Source organism: Zonotrichia leucophrys, chromosome 9 (assembly GCF_028769735.1).
Source record: "Zonotrichia leucophrys gambelii isolate GWCS_2022_RI chromosome 9, RI_Zleu_2.0, whole genome shotgun sequence".
In the NCBI taxonomy this organism is placed as follows: Eukaryota; Metazoa; Chordata; class Aves; order Passeriformes; family Passerellidae; genus Zonotrichia; species Zonotrichia leucophrys.
In genome coordinates, this window is record NC_088179.1 from 67,774 (window position 1) to 88,462 (window position 20,689).

A 20,689-nucleotide genomic window follows, 5' to 3' on the forward strand; every position below is an offset into this window, starting at 1 on the left:
TGGAAATGACAATGCAAACCAAAATCAGATAGCTGTAGGGATGATGAGAAATCCTCTGCCTCTTGTGTGTTTGACTGGCAGACTACACATAAACACCAGGAACTTCACACTGAGAGAGGATGGGGATTTTTGTCTTCTCCTTATGGAAAAAAAAAGATTAAAAGGGGCAATAAAAATAAGTTAAATCATATTCCAATATGTACAAAACAAATCATGCTCAGTAAACCTTTTGAATATAAACTTATTCATTATAGTACAACTCTCTCAATCCGGTCTCTAGAATTGACACATGAGGGAACTGAACAGGGAGGGGGAATTGCAGGGCTCTCAGGAGACAGACTCATTTCCAAATCTGGCTTTATTTCATCTTGCATAGCTAAGAATTACAGAGCTGGGACAACACAGGCTGTAACACCCATGTGCTCATCAGGGCTGCATTCACCTTGGCAAAATTCCTGTGGATGGGGTAAAACAAGCAGCCATGGATAGCTGGGATTGTGTGCCCTGCTCACCTGAGCTGCTGCTCACTGACCTGTGCTACAATGGCTTGGAACACTCCAGATCAGGCAGTGGATCCCATGCTCACTTCTGCCTCAGGAACATGAGCTGTTAGCATTAGTGGAAGTGAAAAGAAGAATAAGAAGAGAACTCAGCCAGCCCTGGGATTTGAGTCCAGCAGATAGTGTCAGCTGCATGCCAAGCTACAGCTCCAGGAATACAGCACCAAGCACAGGTTGGGGATGAATTCCTGGAGTGACACTCCTTTTTTCTGATGACTGGAGAAGTCTGTGGGGTCTGGGTAACTCTGAACACCAGTGACACAAACATCAGAGATGCTTTTAACCCCAAGGTATGAACCTTGGCCAGGCCCTGTGCTGTGATGCTGTCATCACCTTCTGGAGCTGCCCACTACTCTCTGAAGTGACCTGACTGGATCAGAGGGAAAACTTCCTAATTGTACTGCCATGGGGACTCCTCCTGCTTGGTCACACTCTCAGAAGTGCACTGCTCTTTTCTGCTCTAACAGGACAGCCCTGGGAGAGAGGATTTAAAACCTTATTGGGATCTTTCTTATGCTGCTTCCATTGTCATCCCTTTTCTATAAGCAAGTAAGGGACTGTGGGGTGCAAAAACATCAACTGAAGTGCTCCTCATTATTCCAAAATGTTGGGCATAAAGGGAGAAATTTAGACATGCCAAAAATTCACACTGACCCTTTTCTTTTTTTTTTTTTTTTTTTTTGTTTATGACTTTGAACCCTGTGACAGCCTGGGCTGGCAACCTTACTGGTCAATCCTGCATTTTGTGACCTGGACAGGGTACAAGGTGGCATCTGTCTGGAAAACCTTGGATGAGGCAAACTCCTTCAACAGAGCTAACTACAATGAGACAAACCAGCAAGAAAATTTTTTCTTCAGCAAGAACACACACCAAGCAGTGATGTTTTCACTGTTTACGTGACTAAAAGCAAATTGACTTCTGTGCCCCAAGAAGTCACAAAGTCCCTAAGGGACAAGTCCAATCTTGCACCTGCCTGCACTGCTCCCAGCACTCTCCTAACCTGACCTGGATCATGATACACTGACAGACCCCCTGAAGAAACACTTCATGTCCTGAAGAAGCTTTTGCTGTGTCTGGAAGTCACAGAAAAAACCTTTTGAAAGGAAGAGGCAGATATTGAACAAGAATCTACTATCTGGCCACTACTTCTGCCAGAGTGCCTTAAAGCTGTTCTTCTCCATTCATTTTAAAACTACACACACATACTTTTCATGTTATTGTAGCATCAAAATATCAGTCCTAAAAAGAAAAGAAATAGTACCACTTCAAAGGGTGGTACATATAAATCACAAAAAACTACATACATTCACATTATGTTAAAAATCCCTTCCCTTGTACCCACTAAAGGAAGAAGACAGTGCCAGGTATGTCCTGCAACCCATGTTCTGGTACACAGCACTTAAAATCAATTAACAGCCAGAAGCAGACCAGCACAGCAGCCAGGGTGAGGGAGGGCTTTTGGGTGATTCTGTTCATTCCCATTACCCATAATCTGTTTCAAAGTGCCCTGTACTTTTCATACCTTGGAGTACTCTTTTAGAGTCCCTAAATTTGTTACTTCCAGTGTAGAGGTGGAAAAACTGAGGCATTTGCATGGGTGCAGGATTTAAACCTTTTAACTTCTGCCTCAGTACTGAGGTCAGCCCTCCTTTTGTGTTTGAAATGAAATTGTTAACCTAAGACAGTTTTCAATATAATTTCATTTCTTTTGCTTGTTCCTGCAATACATTACAAAACATATAAATAAATGTTGGAGCAAGGTCTTCTACTGACATGCTTCTAAGGTCAGAGGCTGCTTCTGATTTAGACAACCCAGCAGACAGATTCATTAACATCCAGCTGGTTACTCAGAGCCTGTAACACAGAACAGCTCTGGCAGACACAGCCTAATCACAATCCTGCTCTGAATCCCACACAGTCCCAGCAGTGAGACACAAACAGGGATTAGCTGCAAGAACCCCTCGTGCCTTATGGATCCACCACACAGGACACACCCTGAAAAGCTTTTGGGGAAAGGTGGAAACTGTGCATGTGCAGCAACAGTTGCTTTTTAAATCTCATGTGCTGGTCTTGTGGGTAAACAGCCTACAAAGTTGTATTTTTAAAATACAAATGTTTTCTGTAGTTACAGCAAAATGTAAAAGTGCTGGCAAGTAGCAGACATAGCTTCTGCCAGTCTTGGGATTCAGAGATGAACAATGGATTTGTAATAACCTTCTCTTCCCCCAAGCCAACCACCAAATACTGCTTCATTTTGCTCCCCAATTTTCATTCAGGAGGAAATGCTTATGGCAAACTTACACATTTCTGGGAACAGGAGCCATTCTGTGGCAGAAGCACTGGCACAGCCTTCAAGACACGGACAGAACCAGCACCTACTGGTTCCAGCCAAATCCAGGCTGACAATGTCCTGCTGTCCCTGCAGGCAGCTGAGTGTGTGCTTGTGCACTCTGCAGCAGCAGGATCAGACCAGGACCTGGCCAAAATCCACCTGAAATCAACAGGAAAGACATCATCTGACTCTGGTGGACTTTGGCTCAGGGCTGTAACAGAATTTTGTTTGAGCCCTCAGGGCTCTTTGTGTTTTTCCTTCTCAAGTTTTTTAGCTGTCTTTGCTCTATAAGGAAAAAATGTATTCAAAAGCAAGGTGTATCCCCCCCAGAAGCCCTTCCTTTGCAAAACTCAGTCTGACTTTGAAACTGCTGGAAACAGTGCACAGAGGCAGAGAAAGAATTAAAATCCAAACCAAGCAGCACACAGTGGACCTGTGTGATGGGAAAGGGATGCTGTAAAAATGACATGCTAAAGTTGAGTTCATCAGCTCTCTGCCTCTTCTCCAGTGATTTCAATGCCATATTGATTTGCAGTTAATGTGGCCTTTGAACATGAAATCCTATTCCATTTGGTTCAGAGTTTACCCTAAACAATAGCTGATTCAGGTCTTACAGGCTGAGTAATAACAGTGAGACATGAACCAGGCAAAAAATGCTTCATTTCCATGCTTCCAGCCAAACAAAGAAGTGCTTGCAACAGCAAAAAATAAGCCATATTTTAATTTGGTGAGTGGAAAGAGGAATTAGAGAAGTCCTTGTTGTTCTGTCTCAAAAGTCAGTAAGCAGAACCTGGTTAGACTGTCCCCACACTGGAGGATTAAACTTCCATGAGGCCCTAAAAAACAGCATTGAAAGACTTCTGCTTTGAGAGTGGTCTGAGACTAAAAAAACACTGTCCATGATTCCCCTTTCCAGTTTTATGAACATAGCTTGTTCATTTAAAGTAAGGGCTGCAGAACAGGCACCCTGCCAAAAGACAATGTGCACTGTCTCATAATTAATTAAGACCCATAGTCAGAAATTTTCACAGCTCTGGAAAAGAGCCCCATCCTGTCCCCACTAAAATCAGTTCTAGTGACTTTACTGGAAGCAGGCTGATGCCCATTATGTCTTGATAAAAGCAAGTAAAAATAACTGAAATAATACAGCTAGGTAAGGTCTATATGCTTATTCTGGGTCAGTATTTCTCATAGCAACAAACAAAACAAAATCACCCCCTTGTCACATTCCCATTAGTGACATATCATTTGCAGGGTCTGAATTTTTTGTGGATTTATGAAGGAGTTATTACATTTTTCTTCCTTTTTTTTTTTTGGTAGTATGTAGGATAGGGTTTTTGTGTGCTGTTAACAAACAATACTGATAGTGGCTTGAGTGGTAGTGGTGTAAGCTGACAGGACAACATGTCAATGCAGTTTTGAGTCTATGGTTGGCTCTTAACTTGTTTTGGGACCTGTCTGGGAAACAAATCTGCGAGTTTTGTGTACAAATTCCCCATTATTTTTGTGATGAAGCTGCGTATGTATATGTGATACTAGTGCAATGAATCAGAACCACTGTGCTAAGTACATTTCCCAGGCCATAGTCAATTTGCTTTAATGTTTCTCATCCTCCGACTGGTTTTCTTCTTTTTTCTTTTTATGGTGCTCTACTTTCTGGCAGTGGCTGCCAGCTGAAGTGCTGTGACTGCCTGTGCGCTCAGATCCCAGCCTGACAGGATGGCCCATCCACAACTCAGTCACCATTATCAGTTACTGACAAACAGTGCAATTCCCACCCTACCTCCCCCACAAAAGAAAACCTCTGATTCCTTGTTTTTTAATTATGTATCTTTAGAGCATGAGGCTCAGGGGATAAACAGATGTTAAAAAAATCCTTCTTCTGCCATTTGTGTTAAAATTATGAGGATAAGAAACATTCTTCTGTATTTGGCCTTATGCTTGGGTAACTGCATTTGTGCATTTTTTTATCTCTGCATTAGAATGTTGACCCTTTTTTTATTTTTATGTATTTATTGATTTTTTTAAGAATCTCATCGGTCTTGTAAGAAACAGTAAAAAGACCCTATACTTAAGGAAGCAATCTACCTTCTGTTTTACAGACTTGTTTTTAAATAAAATATGTTTTGGTTTTGGTTTTTTTTTTTTTTTTTTTTTTGTTATTTTTACTTCCACCATCTCTTATATGGAAACCCCACAATATCATTAATATAAAAGTCTGCCTAGGCTACCACTTCTCTATAATATGGCTCATGTAGTCCTCAGTGGGCAAACGTCCTTGCTCCTCAGTCTCTTCCTTGGGAAGCGCTTCGTTGGAGCGGTGCAGGAGCCTCTCCTCCCGGTTCCTGATCCTCTGCTCCATCCTCTCCAGCTGCCTCTTGTACTGGTAGCGCTGCTGGAAGAGGTCCTTTGCATAGTCATAGAGCTGCATGTCCAGGTCGTTGAGCTCCTCGATCCTGCGGATGGTGTCGTTGTCCACCTCCACACCACCCGCCCGCGTGCTGTTGTACTGCATGAAGGGCCGGATGAACTTCAGGTTGAAAGTCCTCTCAAACAGGTACTGAGTCTTTCTCTGGAACTCTGTCAGGCCGAAGAAGGCCATGTCTTTGAGGTTTTTTTTGGCGCTCTCCAGCAGGATCTGCGCTCGCTTGTTCTCTGGGATGAAGGACATGTTGTAGCAGCCTACCAGGCTCAAGTCAGCCAACATCCTCACCTGGCGGTTGTTGGCCAAGTTGTAGGGGCAGTCCATGAACTCCTGCAGTGTGCAGCCCGACCAGTCCGTGCCCTCGTAGCACGAGGGCAGCTCTTCAGGAGTGGGTGTCCTGCCATCACACATGTGCAAGGAGGTCTTCCAAGTAGCTCCTCGTTGGACGTGACGCCATTCGCTGAGGTAACGAGAAACGGGGTCTCTCAGCAGAGTGATGTAGTAAAATTTTCTACAAGGAGAAGAGAAAACAGAATAAATATTCTGCTAGTGTAGACAGCAAAAACCTGAGTAAATCAATGTGACATCATCCATCCAACTGTATTTCTGGGTTGTTTTTATCTTGCAATATCTCATGCAAAGCCCTTTGTGCACATTAGACCTGTGTTTCTCATTTTAGCCTTGCCAAGTAGTAGCACCTTCAGCAGGATGTCTACTGCCAGCAACAGACTGCAAAGTCAGAACAAATCACCAGGACTAAACCTGTTCCTTGACTTCAGAGAGCAACTGTGGCTCCTGGCACTGCCTGGACTTTCCCACCAAGCACTGGGTGCCTGCAGTGCCAGCCAGGACCTGCTCTGAAGGATAGCCCAGCAGCCTCTCTCTGTGAGCTGGGCCTATCACCTCCACTCCATGCAGATGCTGACCAGGACACCCACTGCTTGGTTGGTGTGGCTGCTGAGCTGAAATATGGGAGTCTGCAGTGAGTAGCAGGATAAAACCACAGGAACATAAATGAAAAACAATAGGAAATCAGGAATGCAATGTGCTTTGCAGAAAGAGAAGGCTGAGCTGACAACCAGCAATATCAGCAATAATTTATTCCCATTTCAGTCAAACTGGTATTAAATCAAACAAACTTCAGACACACTTTTGACACGAGACTAAATAGAAGGGAAAAGCAAGACAACCAGGAAGAGCACACATAATGACATGGGGCGTTCTTGCTGTTGTAAGTACAATGAAGTCCTCAACAATAGAAGCTGTCCCTAGAACTGAAAACATGACAGCTGTCTCTTAGCAGAGACCCTCTGGCTTCAGCCCATGGAGTTCTGGGATTGACAGAGATGGCAGTCTGCAATGGCCCTTTCCACACAGAGGGAAATGGGCTTCCCTGCCAGCAGCATGGGACTGAAGTGTCTTTGTGTTTCCAGAAGGAGGAAATGCCTTCTCTAGCTCCTAAATCTGGCACATGCTTTCAGGGCATGGGACTGTGACACTGAGCACACATGGGAGCACCTGGCTTTGGCAGGAACACACACATGCAGCTGGGAGTGTTTCACACAAGGGTGGTGGAGGATCCATGTCCCCATCAGAAATGCATCTTCAGAATGCTGCTAGGGCTCTCTGCCTTGCCAGCACTGTTCAGGAACACCAAATGGAATGGCCACTGAGATGGCAGTGAACAGTTTTTGGAAGAAGATATAGTAAAAGTATTCTGTTTTGGCTAATTTTAACAGATCCCTGTTTTCCTAGCACCTTCAGTATTATTCCTCCTATTACTAACCTAAATTTCTGCAATAAGAGCAATTTAGTCTTAAAATAATACATCAGAGCCATTGCCCAGGAAGTCTCATATTAAGTAATGTTTGCTTTACTAATTCATTATAAGCCTGCTGAAGGGCTGTTTCAAAGCAGTCAGTTTTGGTCTTTCCAACAATGGCAGGGGGTGTCCAACCCAGGTCCGATTCCTCTCCTGCCTTCTGCCTTCATAATGAGGGCTGGTACAGATATTTGTTCATTTTGGAAACCATTATCTCTCTTCAATAGTAAGAGTATCTCACTGTTTAGTAGTACTGTCCAGTACTGTGTGTATACAGGGACAGGGAGAAAAAGGGGAGCAGATATTTTCTTTTGAAGACTTTAAAAAGCCTACCTCTTTTTCCTTCCTTTACTTTGCAGCCTGCAGTGATTCCACTACCCTGACTGAGAGCCAGCCATAATTCATACAGACTGAGCCAAGAAACCTCCAATAGACAGGATAAAATACAGCACTGGGAAGAAAAGGAGAGCAGTGATGAATGCCAGATGTTCAATGACAGACAGTGGTGCTAAACACTATCAGCAGTTTTTGACTTGTGAACTGCAGTGGATTTTTATTTTCACTGATGTAATCCAAAAGTTGCATTTTTCACTGAACAGGTCGAAGCCATTTATTATTTTGTGGCTACAGAGGCAACTAGAAGGTTGCTTCTCCCTGATCCCGAAGATCAGGGACTCATTTATGTGTGAGGTAACCACAGACAAAGGAGGAGCTGATTCCTGTCCAAACATGCCACCTATACAAGTGTGGATAGGGAAAAAAAAGAGGAATTGGTATCTGCATTTGGCTGACAGGAGAACCACAAATATTAAATGATGTGCATAAAGTCAAATAGAAGTGGCAGAGTTGTCATGAATCCGATACCTGCAAGGCTGAGTCCAGCTTACCTTCTCTCTGTGTCTCTGTTTAAACTTTAGGAGACTGTTAGTAAATCAGATGAATAAATATCGTGCAAAGCTTCTCGAGTCCACTGAAACGGAGGCACTGAACAGGATGTGGATTGAAAAAAGTTTAAAGAGCAGGAACTTCTTTCTTCACACTGCACTCTAAGAGCTATTGCCTTTGTCAATGTAATACCCTGGTAAATATTTTACCATGAGGGATCTTTCTCAAAGATTCATCTCAATGAATGAAAAGCACAGGAAATAGGTTACAATTTTAGAAATTCTACTTTGAATTCAATTTGCCCCTTTCTGGGTCTGTCACATAGAAAAGTGCTTGAAGGAAAGAGTTGCCTCCTAACACAGAAATCAGATTTATCTTTGGAAACTGGAACCAGGCCCCCAGAAGTACTTAAGGAGGCTTCCCCAATGGGCATAAATAAAATAAAATAATTTTTTTTAAAAACCCAAACAAAATACCCAAAAAAAACCAAAAAAGAAACCAAAACCAAACAAACAATAGGCCAAACAAACAAAACTAAACAGAGACTTTACAGCAAAAGAAGTTTTAACTGCCTAAGTTGAGATGCACCATTGACATAGTGAAAGTTATGTTCCCAAATCTGTATTTAGCTTTCCAGAAAGGTCTTGGTTTGTGAGGAGCAGATTCCCTCAGCCTTCAGGCAAGTGAACAGCACACCTTCCAAGGGACTGAGACCTCAGGAGCCACAGGGTGAGCCACTTGTGTATTAGAGGGATGACAGTGCAAGTGTTCACTCAAGGACTGAAATTTCTGTTCTTGAAGTATAATTTGGGATCACCTTTAAGATCAGAGAAAAATTAGGTAACTGGAAATCATCATCCATTAGCAGTCAGCAAGTTGGGAGAACACTGCTCCAGCCTGGCTGAGAACACAGGCAATGCCACTTATTAACAGTGGCTTGGAATTCATGAGGAACCACATGACTAGTACTTTTTTGTTTTGTCATCAGAGATAAAATAAACCCATAAACCTCATGCAGCTGCGAGTGCTCTTCATTCAGCATGGTGTCCCAGACAGCCATTTAACTTTACTATTCCTAAAGGCTCCTTTCAGAAGCGTGGTCTTCTCCTAGGCCAGATGGTTCCACTCAATAGTGCCTCATAAAAAAGCTCCAGTTTGGTCATGCGGGGTCATATCACTGGTTTTTCTGGAGTTAACAAGCTTAAGCAAGACAAATGGACAGTGGAGTTAGTAAGACTTTTCCTCCCACATGAAGCTGAGCAGAGTAGCGTTACTGCTCTTGGAGCTCCCTTCTCCACACCCATGGGGCTGTGATACCCAGGGGCAAGCAGAACAAAGTCACACCTCTGCCCTTCCTTGCATTGCTGCTCCTGGCAGTCTCAACATGGAAATCCACCTGAAAATCCACCTCTGAGGCATTTGCAGAGTTCACTTCAGACCTGCAGGCAAGGTGCACAGATCCCTGGCATATTTATTAAACAGAACAGAACAAAAAGAATGGTTTTGATCAACAACCCTGTACCTGAACTGAAGTTTCAGGAAGAACAAAATCCAGCATTAGAAAGGAAGGCCAACCTTGTGGTCATAATACACAAATGAATTCAGGAAACTTCACTTGAAGTGCTTATTCTGTCAAAATTAGCCCGCTTGCCCCAGACAAAGCTCTCTCCCCCTGCCTCTGTTTCCCATGTGTGAAGGGCTGACAATGTCTCCTTTGTCAGTTTTGGAAATTCAAAACATAACATTTTTTGGAGCAGGAGTTGTCTCCTTGCAGGATTATGCAAAGCCCCTGTTTCAGCATGGATTGAGGTCAGAGGACAATGGTTAACTGCAGGCATACTTTCATGACACGGGTGTCAGAGGCACCACTGCCCTACAGGATTCCCACCCAGACCTCTCCTTTCCATTCTCACATAACAGCACAAAGCAGTCTCAGTTCTGCCAGCAGAGTTTTGGGTTTGTTTTTTTTTAAGCAGGGCCATGCTGCAAATGCAGTCACTGAGCAGCTTGGGGTTAAAAATAACCCTTTGCTGCGTGGCTGAAGCTGCCATTTGGCAATATTCTGTCTTAATTCCTGTCAGCAGGTTCCTCAGCTAATGAAGGGGAAATTAAACCGTTCTTCCTCTAAAACCTCAATTCCTTCTCTTTTGCTAATAATCAGTCAAGATAATTCTGATAAAGTGACAGATTCTAAATATGATGCTACCATTTCTCTTCAGTTAATTTCCACTCTTTTTTACATGCCACTGCATCCTTCTTACTGCTGCTAGTCTCTAAATTCTGCCAGGAACTGCTTATTTGACTGTGCAATTTCCTATTATTTCCTGGGCTTACATGCTTTGTCCCAGTTGGCCATTTTTCTTTTTTTCTTTTTTTTTTTATAATTCTTATTTTTAATTTTTACAGGTTCTTTACTGAGCTTTCAGGCATTCCTCCCAGGAACAGCAAAGTATGTAACAAGTCCTTTTTGATTACTGTGGTGGCCTTCCATCAGATAAAGAACAAAATACAGCTAGCCACTTGCAATCATAAATGCTTCATCTGCCTGCCAGGAGGGGGAAGGGGAAGGAAGCTGCATAGGTCAGCTTTAGCCATATAACCCCAATCTGTCAAAGCAACATTCCCCCAGGCTACACTTTTTCTACTGCTAAAAGAAAAAAAAAATTAAAAAAATCATTCTGTATCTTTGCTGAATTAACTGAGCAGGGGGGCTGCCATCTCACGGTAATGAGAAACGCTGTGTTTTGTTTAAAGATGCAGTAATGTCAAATTTGTGGCTGATTTAAGGCATCCCTGTAAGTCAAGCCCATGTACTGCACACACTTCACAAATCCCTGATAAGAGTCCTTATTCCAGTTCCACTGGCTCTGACTGTAAGTAGTTTTTTTCACTGAAACCACCACTGATTTTGCCTCCCAGCAGTGAAATGCATTCGTGCCCTGCTGTTAGTTTGCAAGGATCAAGGGAAGAAGCAGCAGAGCACTCAGCACCCCCCCTGCCATCACCTAAACCCTCTCTTGGCTGGAGCACCTAAGGGGATTGCCAGGTAAGGGTTATCTCCACTGGAAATGAGCCTTTAGGAACAGCCCAGCAAGGACTCACAGGTAAGTCATAAGTGAGTCAGGTGTCTCTGATGATGGATGGAGCTGAGAATATGGCAGATGAAAGTCCATGAAGAGTTTATTTTGCCATTATAAAGTCACATTAAATGTTACCTACAAATAGGAGGTGTATGGAGAACACTTTCCCCCTTCTGTACAGAAAATAACCTTCTGCTACAATGGGAAACTCTGGCTGACTCTCCAGCCACCTCTTACTTCAGTAAAAGCTGCCTCCTGCCTTATTTACCCAACCCATACTTATCACTTTTAAAGCTCAACCTTGCAAAGGTTCTACATATTTCCCTGTTTTCCTCTACCCTGTTTTTCCTCTTGCATAACAAGCACATTCTCAGTTAGAGATTGGAATTTAATATATGTACAATGATTACTTCCTTTGGTAGCAAATAGTCCTAATTTTCCTTAGTCTATTTCCTCTCATCTGTTGTTCATTTAGACTCTTCCTGCATTTCACACACAATAAAACCTTCATTCCTTTAAAAGTCATAGGAACAGAAAGAAAACCCCAAACAAACAAAACAAGCATCTTTTCTATGTTTAAATAAATGTTGCAACAAAAAACCCCAAAAGCCAAGAAGCTGAATAGCAAACCAAATTCTCCAGCTCTCAGTTTGGGTAAACACCTACAGCAGTGATTTCCTTTGCCAGGAAAGGAGGGGCTGCCAGTGCTTGCTTTGGGAGCCAGGTTTCTTTAGCATAATTGTGTTCGTTTTGCCTGATGGTCTCTGCTCTTAGGACTTGGCTGTATTAAAAGACAGGACACTTGGAAATGTAACAGCCAGCCCTCATGGGCTCTGCTCACCCTCCAGATCCTCACTCAGGGAGGATCATCCTGAGGGCTGAAATCACCTTGGGGGCTGATTTCACCATGGGCCAACTCAGAGCCAGCTCAAAACAATGCTCAGGCTGCTCCAGGAGCCTGAGGCAGATGAGAAGAGCCACACCTCTCTCTTTGCACCCATGCATTTTATAAAATGTGGGCTATCTGGGATGGTTTGCAGTCCTGGTGATGCAGCCTGTCATCACAGAGTGATGATCCCACTGCAGAGTGTGTTGGACCTTTGTGCACCCAACACCATGGCTGTGTGCAAGCAGAACAGAGTCTGACAGCAAGAAATGAGACAAAAGAGCAAGCAGCAGCTCAGGCATTTCACAGGATAAACGCCCATCCCTCCATCCACTCAACACAATCTTGAACAAAAGCTCCCTTCTGGTGTTCCATGCCATGCATGGGCTGGCTTTAAAACACCAGAGGCAGTCAAACACAGCTTCTCCAGACTGGTGGAAAAGAGACCTGAAGAGATGAAACCCATGAAAAGGTCAGTCTGTGTGCTTGACTCAGCCACACTCAGCACCACAGCCTCGATTTTGAGATCTGCAGGAGCAGTAATGCTGTGTGCCTGCACACAGGGTGAGGTGTCTCTGTTTAAAGCTGATTTACAATGAAAGGTAGGTCTGCAAAGCAATAGTTACAACAGTATTGTGTTCCTGTAACTTAGGTATTCCTCCCGGAATACACTGGCAAAGGCAGCAGAGCTGGAGTGCAGGCACATAGGATGTAAATCAGCCTCAGGGGCACAGGGTTTGTCTGGTTTGTCACAAAGTTGGGAGGGGACATGGAGCCTTGACACCCATGCTGGGAGTGGCAGAATGATACAGGCTATTCCACCCTGATTGATATGTGTGGTAACACAAGGGAGCATTTTATGTCTGGGATCAAATGGAGCATCAAGGTAGCTACAGCTGGGCATTCATTTCTCTGAAACCATCAGAAATGGACACTTTCAGGACCACTGTCTCCATTTATAGTCATAAATGAAATGAGGGGTACTTTTGCCTCAGATCTCAGTGCTGTGCAGTGCTGGTACTCACTGTGTTCATACTACACTGTTACACATTCAGCCCCAGTTCAGATTTGTTAGCAATGCACTAACAGGCTCTTCCCCAGGAAGCAAGTGTGGTCCTATCCCCCTCGTGTCTTATGACTTTTTTTATATCCAATTAGCAGAATAGACACAGATAATGAGTTTTAACCACATCTCTGCTTTTCATAAAAATTGCATCGCTGTGTAAGCACAAGAATTTCCCATTGAATTGTCTCTCTGCAAACAAGTTAATCTAAAAAAAGATACATTTCATGCTATGAACCTTAGGAGTGAACCGCCAGCTCATTTTTCAAAATTACAGATATGATGAAAATTGGACAAAGGCTTGGAAAAAAATGTGGGGGTTAGGATGAGGCGAGCAAATGGGGGTGGAGAGAAAGGCATTCCAGAGCCCTCTGGAGCCTTGGACTCCTCTAGGACCCATTAAAAGCTTATGTTACTTGCCCCATTTAAAAACAAGCGCTTTCTTTTGCCATAACTTTCCTCATGTGAGGAGCAGCTTAGGAAGTGTTGACTGCTGTCTTCTACTGCAGTAAGGCATGAAAAATGACAGCAAGTTACAAATCAAATTCCTTTGATTCAGTACCTTTCCTGAGTTTTGGGAGGGTTGTTGTGATTCCTAAGTGACCTCAGCAACCCCCCCTAATCGATAGCAGGTCGGGATGCTGACAGATGGCAGAGGGAAGTTTCAGTGCCAGAGGGATTACATCAGTGCTGGCAGGGAACAGATGGCAGAAAGGTGTACTGCAACCTGTGCTTATTCTTTGCATTCCTTTGCTTCTATTACTGCCCCTGCTGTCAGCAAGGCAGGAAGTTTCAGGAGGGAAAAACATGAAAGAAAAATTTTCTCTCCCTTCATTTTCTGGTTCTGTCACAGAGACTTTCAGTTACATTGATTTTGGCATTACAAAACACAGAGAAATCAGTGACACATAACACCCATATTAACAATAAAATATTTGCTAGAATGGTTCTACATCCCTTTTTTTTTTGTTATCTTCCTCTGTGTGGCCACATTAGAACCAAGCAAGTAAAAAATCAATCCCTGAAGAGTAATGATGCATTTGCAATGAGACACTGAACTTTCAATCTCTGTGCCAGACAGCAATGTCCACTGCACATGCAGCATAGGACAGCGGTTTTCACCCCACCACGAGATAAGTGAAAAGCATTTGGGGCCTCATTCCAGCTCCAGGGAATAAGTGCTGTCCCCTAACACACTGCCAGTGCAGGCTGCCAAGTCTGTGTCATTGGGGCTGAGCTGCACTGGTTCTGCACAGAAATCTCTGGAGCTTCATGCTTGGTCCTGGGAAGAGAGAGAATGCCAGGGATTTAGCCTCCCTGAGTGTCAAGATGGATGCAATGAATAAAACAAGTGAATACTTTAACTAATAACGCATTATTTCTGCATCTGATGCCTGCACACCTCAGGATGCAGAAGAAAGAATGACCAGGATATTGCCAAACACAAAAAAGAAAACCAGAAGCAAGTTGCTCTAGCAAAGAAAAAGCTGAAGTAACTATGCACCATGGAAAGGTATTTATTGGAAGCAGCTGTAAATAAAGCAGATAGGCTAGAATTTGCATTTTCTTTTGAATCGCAAGTCAGCTTCTCTTCTGTGAATCACAGAGCTTCACTGGCTGTGAGATTCAAAAAAGATTCAAGGAAAATGCAACAGCATGACAGACAGGAAATATGGCTCCTTGAAGAAGATGAAATTATAATGAAACTGTAGAAGAAGATGAAGGGAGCAAGAGTAGTCAGAGGAGCAGATATTGATTGCTTGTGCAGGACAATTGAATTCTTTGGCAAAGGGAGGCAATATCTGTGTCAGGCAGCTTCAGCTGCAACACTGCACCCCTGAGCTGCTCATTGATCAATCCTGCTCCAATCAAAAACTGATGGACAGCCACTTTTATTGATCTGAGTAGGAAGAGTCTGGAAACAGAATGGAGATGCAGAGGATTTTTTAACTGGGCTGACATGTCCTGAACATACAAGTAAACACTGTAACTTTCAGCCAGCCAACATCCAGAAACAAGACATTCCAGGGAAGAAAACACAAACAGCAGCAGAACCCGCCCCTGAAAGCAGGCCCAGTGCAAGGACTGGATTCCAAGGAGCTCTGCAAGCCACACAGGGCTGCCAGAAAAAGGGAACAAGTGCTACCCTGCAAAGTAATCGGTGTGAGCTGCATCCTGCCACACACCTCACAGTATCACCTAGGGGACTGCTCCTAATCCCATTCACCCAGCTCCTTCTTAACATCAGTGCTGGGGGAGGTTCCCACATGGATTTTCTTGTGAATAGTCATACTAGAGGCTTACAAAGAGCACCAAAGCTCCCTCTCCTCAATTAACTGACTCTCCCTTGCTCAGGAATAGCAGATGTTGTTAAGCAGCAAAAGATAATCCTCAAGAAAGCAGAGCTACTAATCAGTCACTTTTACATTTAAGATCACTTGGAGTTGCCACTGTCTTATACTGTTTTCCTAATTAATTGCACTGGAATGCACTTAAGTAAGCCCCGGATCAAAGAATCATATGCAGAGATTGAAATAAATCCTGTCTGTGTTGCTAATGCCTCGGAAATGGATGACTTGCTAAGCATCCGAAATCCTGGGTTCCATGGCTCAAAACTACAGATAGTGTGAGATGCTTTCAAAGGAACAGATTTAAGGATGAAAAGCGAAAAGCTCCCTTCATTTGCTGGTAAAACACAATTAAACAAAGACGATTGTTCAACTAATTTAGCGTGGCATTTGTGTATCCTAAGTTCCTTATTCTTCACTTTCCTATCACCAGAAATCACAGTTCAGGAGTGTCAATTTTCATTACAGCAAAACTTTATTATCATCACAGATTTTTAAAATGTGCTTTAATGAAGGGTTGAATCTTTTCAAAGTAGTGATAAAAAAAAAAGATTGGGGCTGAACGTGTCACCAGTTGGTGCAATAAATCACTGTCTCTTGCTGCATGAGTCTCTTTCTTATGATATAGAATATCATCAAAATGCTTTGATTGATTTACAGTTTAGTAACCCAGCCATCATCATCCATAATTCTACAATAAACCACAGCACTTAATGTAGCTGTTACATATGTTCAGAAGTTCATTCCCTGCCTTTCAGGAGGAGATACTGACACAGCAGCTGCAGACACCAAGATTAGCTGGAGAAGAAAAATTTGTCTTGGGCACAGGAAAACATCCCATTTTCCTCTAACAATACTCTGTCTTTAAAGCTGAAAGACATGCTGCCAAGCTTGATACATCCAGTTTCAATTATTAAACACCAAATATCTATATGCACACACCCACCCCCCTGCCAGCTGGCAAGAGTAACAAGCTGCCTGGCTTCTGTCTGAAACAGATCATTTCCTGGGAAATGAAGACATTACTGAAAGCTCTATGCAAAAATCCATCAAAGGGTGTGCAGTGCAATCTCAAGCCTTGCCAGCATCAAGAAGCCCAAATTCTGCAGGTGGCACTGCCTCCAGTAAGCCCAAAGGAAACAGTTGCTGAGATTTTGCTCTTAAAATCATCCCCAGAGCCAGGCTGGGCAGCAGGGCTCAGCCCCACCAAGAGAGTCAAGGCTGCTCTTTATGTTCTCTGTAACCAACACCAGCCCTGCCCCACAGCACCATGGGAGACTGCACGGGCATCATTATTCATTTTACACAAATTATTGATCTCTAAACAGTGCGTTGATTCTGGATTTGAGCTCCTTTTGCTTGAGCCTGGAAACAATGCGGCACTAGCTGGCCTGCAATTAACACTTTGGTTAAAACTGCTTGCTAGAGAAAACGAGAATATGCAACAAGCAAAGCACAAAGTGTGGGCATTTTATCCCAAACAGCACAAGTGCTCCCTGCCAGCCTCAGCAGCCACAGCTCATTTGGAGCAGGCACACAGATAGACCCAGCAGGAGCTGTCAGAGTGATGGTCTAGCTCACAGAAACAATTTCTCTCCTAAGTGAATCACCATGCTGAGGAAGCTAACAAAGACTGCAAAATTCATTAACTGAGCAGTGCTGGAAAGGGCTGCTCCAAATCCTCCACTGATGTGTCCTGGCCAGGCAGCATCCTGTCTCTGACAGTGACCTGTCCCTGGCTCTGCCCAGAGAGGTGCAAGGAGCAGCAAAGCTATTTCTAACCACAGGAACCCTCTTTGTTTCCCTTCAGTTGCACTCACTGGAAGCAACTGACAAATCAGCCTCGTGGTTTGGGATTTCACATGGACATTTGAGGCTAAAAAACTTCAGCATCCTCAGGACTTCTCTGCTGGGTGATGACTCAGAGCTGTCCATTGTGAAGCTGAGAAAGTTATGAAATATCAAGTGGGTATTTCACAGACAGCACCCCTGTATTATTGTGAAGAAGGGATATGTTGCCCTGACAAACCTTGGGTTCTTCTAAGTATGCTTAATGAGATTCCTTGACCTGTGGTTAGCAGGAGCACTTGCGAATACCAGAAATGCAGAAATGTTGAATGTGATTTTAAAAATCTGATTTTTGATTAAAAGATCCTTGAAAGACTTTTTAAAATGTAAATACAGGCCAACATTATTCCCTCACCTCTCATGAGAAGGACTCCAGAGGTGTTCCAGATGGCAGAAAGGCTGCCAAGTTCCTCTGCAGGTAACCCTAATTATGTGCTTAAAAGCATATGCTGCATCTCCCAAAGTGCTGCTTTCTACTTGGAAAAGCCTTTGCCCACAGAAAGTGCTTGGTGGGGCTGTGCTGCTCCTGCTGCAGCCTGGGAATGCCCCTGGGAATGGCCAGCGCAGGAGGACAAGGCTGTGCCCCGTTCCCACTAGATGGCACCTGCCTGCCATGGACTGGCTCCGGCAGGGAGGGACAGCCCCTCTTGCCAGCATCTCCTCCCTTCTGCTCGGATTTCCCGTGTCTTATACTGTAAATCCCATTTAATTGCCGGCAATTGGTAACTGGGGCTGTTTCCCTCTCCACTGGAGGCAGTGATGCCACCCTGGAGTCCAGTGAAGTCACCGGACGGGTACCACCCGCCCCTCTGCGGGGATGAGCGGCACGGAGCATCCTCCCACGGCATCCTCCCACGGCATCCTCCCAAGACATGCTCCCACGGCAGCCCTCTGCTCCCCCAGTCTTCCTCCCGAGGCTCTGACAGAGGCAGCCCGGGCCGGTGTTTACACTCTGTCACAGCCATTCCCTGCTGCCCCCGGAGTGCCCTGTGCCTGTAGGGGATGTGGCACCAGAACACTCAGCACTGGGGTTTACCTCGGGAGGTTGGAATTCTGCACCTACTGAGCCTTTTGCTTATGTCTCTGCTTCAGGCTTGACTGAGAAACACCACCTGTAAAAGATGTACACAGATGTTTTCTCCTTCATAAGCTTGAGTAGCATGGAAGAGTTTTGCTGGCATAGCTGTACTCTGAGAAGTAAAAGAATTATAGCAATGCCAGCAAAAAGTTGTGGGTAGCAGTATCTCTGTGGTGGTGCGTATGGCTTATTCTGTCTGGGGAAATAGGTTAAATTATGGAGCAGAGGATCCTTGCCAGTGTGAGTTCCTTCCCAAAAGGGGTTTATCAGCACAGCTCCACTGAAAGAACCACAGTTTGAGTGCAGGCATGTGCTTGGTCTCCCTGTAAAAACAATTATAATGGAGAAAAACTTTCTCGTGTTTGGTCAATTTTGAAGTAGGTGTGTGGCAATCCACATCCCTGGAGCCTGCTGTGCTAAATCTCTGCCCACTGGGATCTGCTGGGCTGGGGCCATTAGCTCTTTCAGATACTCTGGCAAACTGCTGAGCTTGAAGAGGCTTTCAGGCACCACCAACCTGGGGTGAATAAGAGCTGGTGATCTTGTTATATGAGGCTCCATATCCCACAGCTTTGAGTCATTCAATCCCCTGCCTGTCTCTTCACATAATAATTTATCTTCTCTTTGAATATCTTCCCAATGGGAGCTGGAAGGTAGCAGGGTCATTACAATCTGTTTCTTTTGATACTCTGGGGATCTCAGCTTGGTGTATTGCATTTTTTTTCTTCATCCTAAAGAGAGGATGTGTGCAAAAGCAAGAGATCTAGAAAGCTTTCAGCATCATAGAACTGCCAGCACTGCTTCTTTTCTCTGCTCCATTTAACCTGGTGATGTTTTTTATTACCAGTTAGCTCAAACACTAGAAACACTCTCAGTCACTGGTGGGACACGAATATTGGGCTTCAAACTTCCCTTGTTAATATTTCTGAAAGCTGGGCTGATGCTTGTGCATCCTGTTATTCCAGACAGCCTGGAGACAAGTGGCAGAGCTGGCATGAAAGGTATGTATGCATCAGAGGTGAATTCCAAAGGTAAATCCCTCCCATTCCATGCTTGGTGTACCTGTTCCTATATGTGTGTGCTCCTTATGCCAGACACAAAAAAGGCAGAAGCAGCTGTGGAGAGGGACAGAAAATTGATAGTGAAATAATGAATACAGTAAAGATTCACAATGCTCACTCTGGGAAGAAGGTGCTCCTTCTGGAGAATTCCACAAAGGGAGGAACAATAGTGACAGATTTGAGAATTGCTAATTAAAAAAAAAAAGGAAAAAGAAATCCAATCATATCCTCTATATTTAAAAATTAAAAGGACTACCAGATGCAATTAAATTAATGATTAAAATATCTAACAGAAGCATATTTAAATTCATTAACTTATTCCACACTTTCCTCCCTCAGGAGACCAGCTGCTCCTGGAACATAGGGCACCAAAATACAAACTACATCTTGCTTGTATTTGATCAAAACCTTTTCCAAGTTCCAATGATCTGGCTGTTAACATCTCTCAGGTGATAATTAGGCTCTTGGGGCAGCCAAACATTGTTTGGGAAAGAAAATGCACAGTGGAAACATAAGTAATGGGGCTCGCTGCCTGTTGAGGCATCAGTTATTTCACTGTACAAAAAAAGGCACCAAGGGCAAAATGAGGCCATTTTCAAACAGAATCTCATTTTGCCTGCGTATGGCAGCAATCAGCAGATGCTTTACCTCTATGTAAACTGTTTACTTTAGGCTTTTCTCACTTCTTACAACATATGTTTTAACCAAGAGATTCCAATCCTTGCACACTGTGGCTCACAAGCACAGCTCTCCTCTGGAAAACAGATGCTGCATGGATTTTCCATCACTGCTTGACAGACCTTTGGTAGCAGGTACCAGCTGGGGCTGAGCAGGTACTTCTCCAGATCCTGTCCTCTCAAGTCCTGGTCTCTGCTCAGGGGATGCTCCAGGGCCTCAGGATGAGGCTCAGGGCATTTTCAGAGACACTGTGAAGATCCCACTCCTTGTGGGATGATGCCTATTATCAAATCATGCACAGTGATATTCTCTATCTGTCCCAGGAGGACACTAAATTAACAGCAGAGGCACTGACTTACTTCCCTTCTGTTACTGCCATGGGACCCATTTCCCTCTGATGGGACAGGAAGAAGATTAATTAAAGACAACGGGGAATTTCTCTTTATTGCTGCATCCAACAGGTATCCGTCCTCCTCCAGTCTCCCTCCAGGTGCTACGCCTGGTTTTGGTCCCCTCCATCCTGCAAAGCTCACCTCCTCTGGATAATGACCCTTCCTTCTCAGAAGATCTTTAAATATTCCTGACAGCTGGAGCCTCTGCTGTCCTTCCTGCACAGTGCTCT

General features: G+C 44.0%; 1 protein-coding gene across 1 annotated transcript in view; it reads right to left on the minus strand.

The window, feature by feature from the left end:
• Window positions 1–1,216: 1,216 nt before the first annotated feature.
• Window positions 1,217–20,689, minus strand: part of HS6ST1 (heparan sulfate 6-O-sulfotransferase 1) — a 192,565-nt gene continuing 173,092 nt past the window's right edge. The window contains exon 2 of the mRNA XM_064720850.1: window positions 1,217–5,829. Within this exon, the coding sequence (XP_064576920.1) occupies window positions 5,121–5,829 (709 nt within the window). The 3' untranslated portion in view covers window positions 1,217–5,120. The remainder of the gene's footprint in view (window positions 5,830–20,689) is intronic.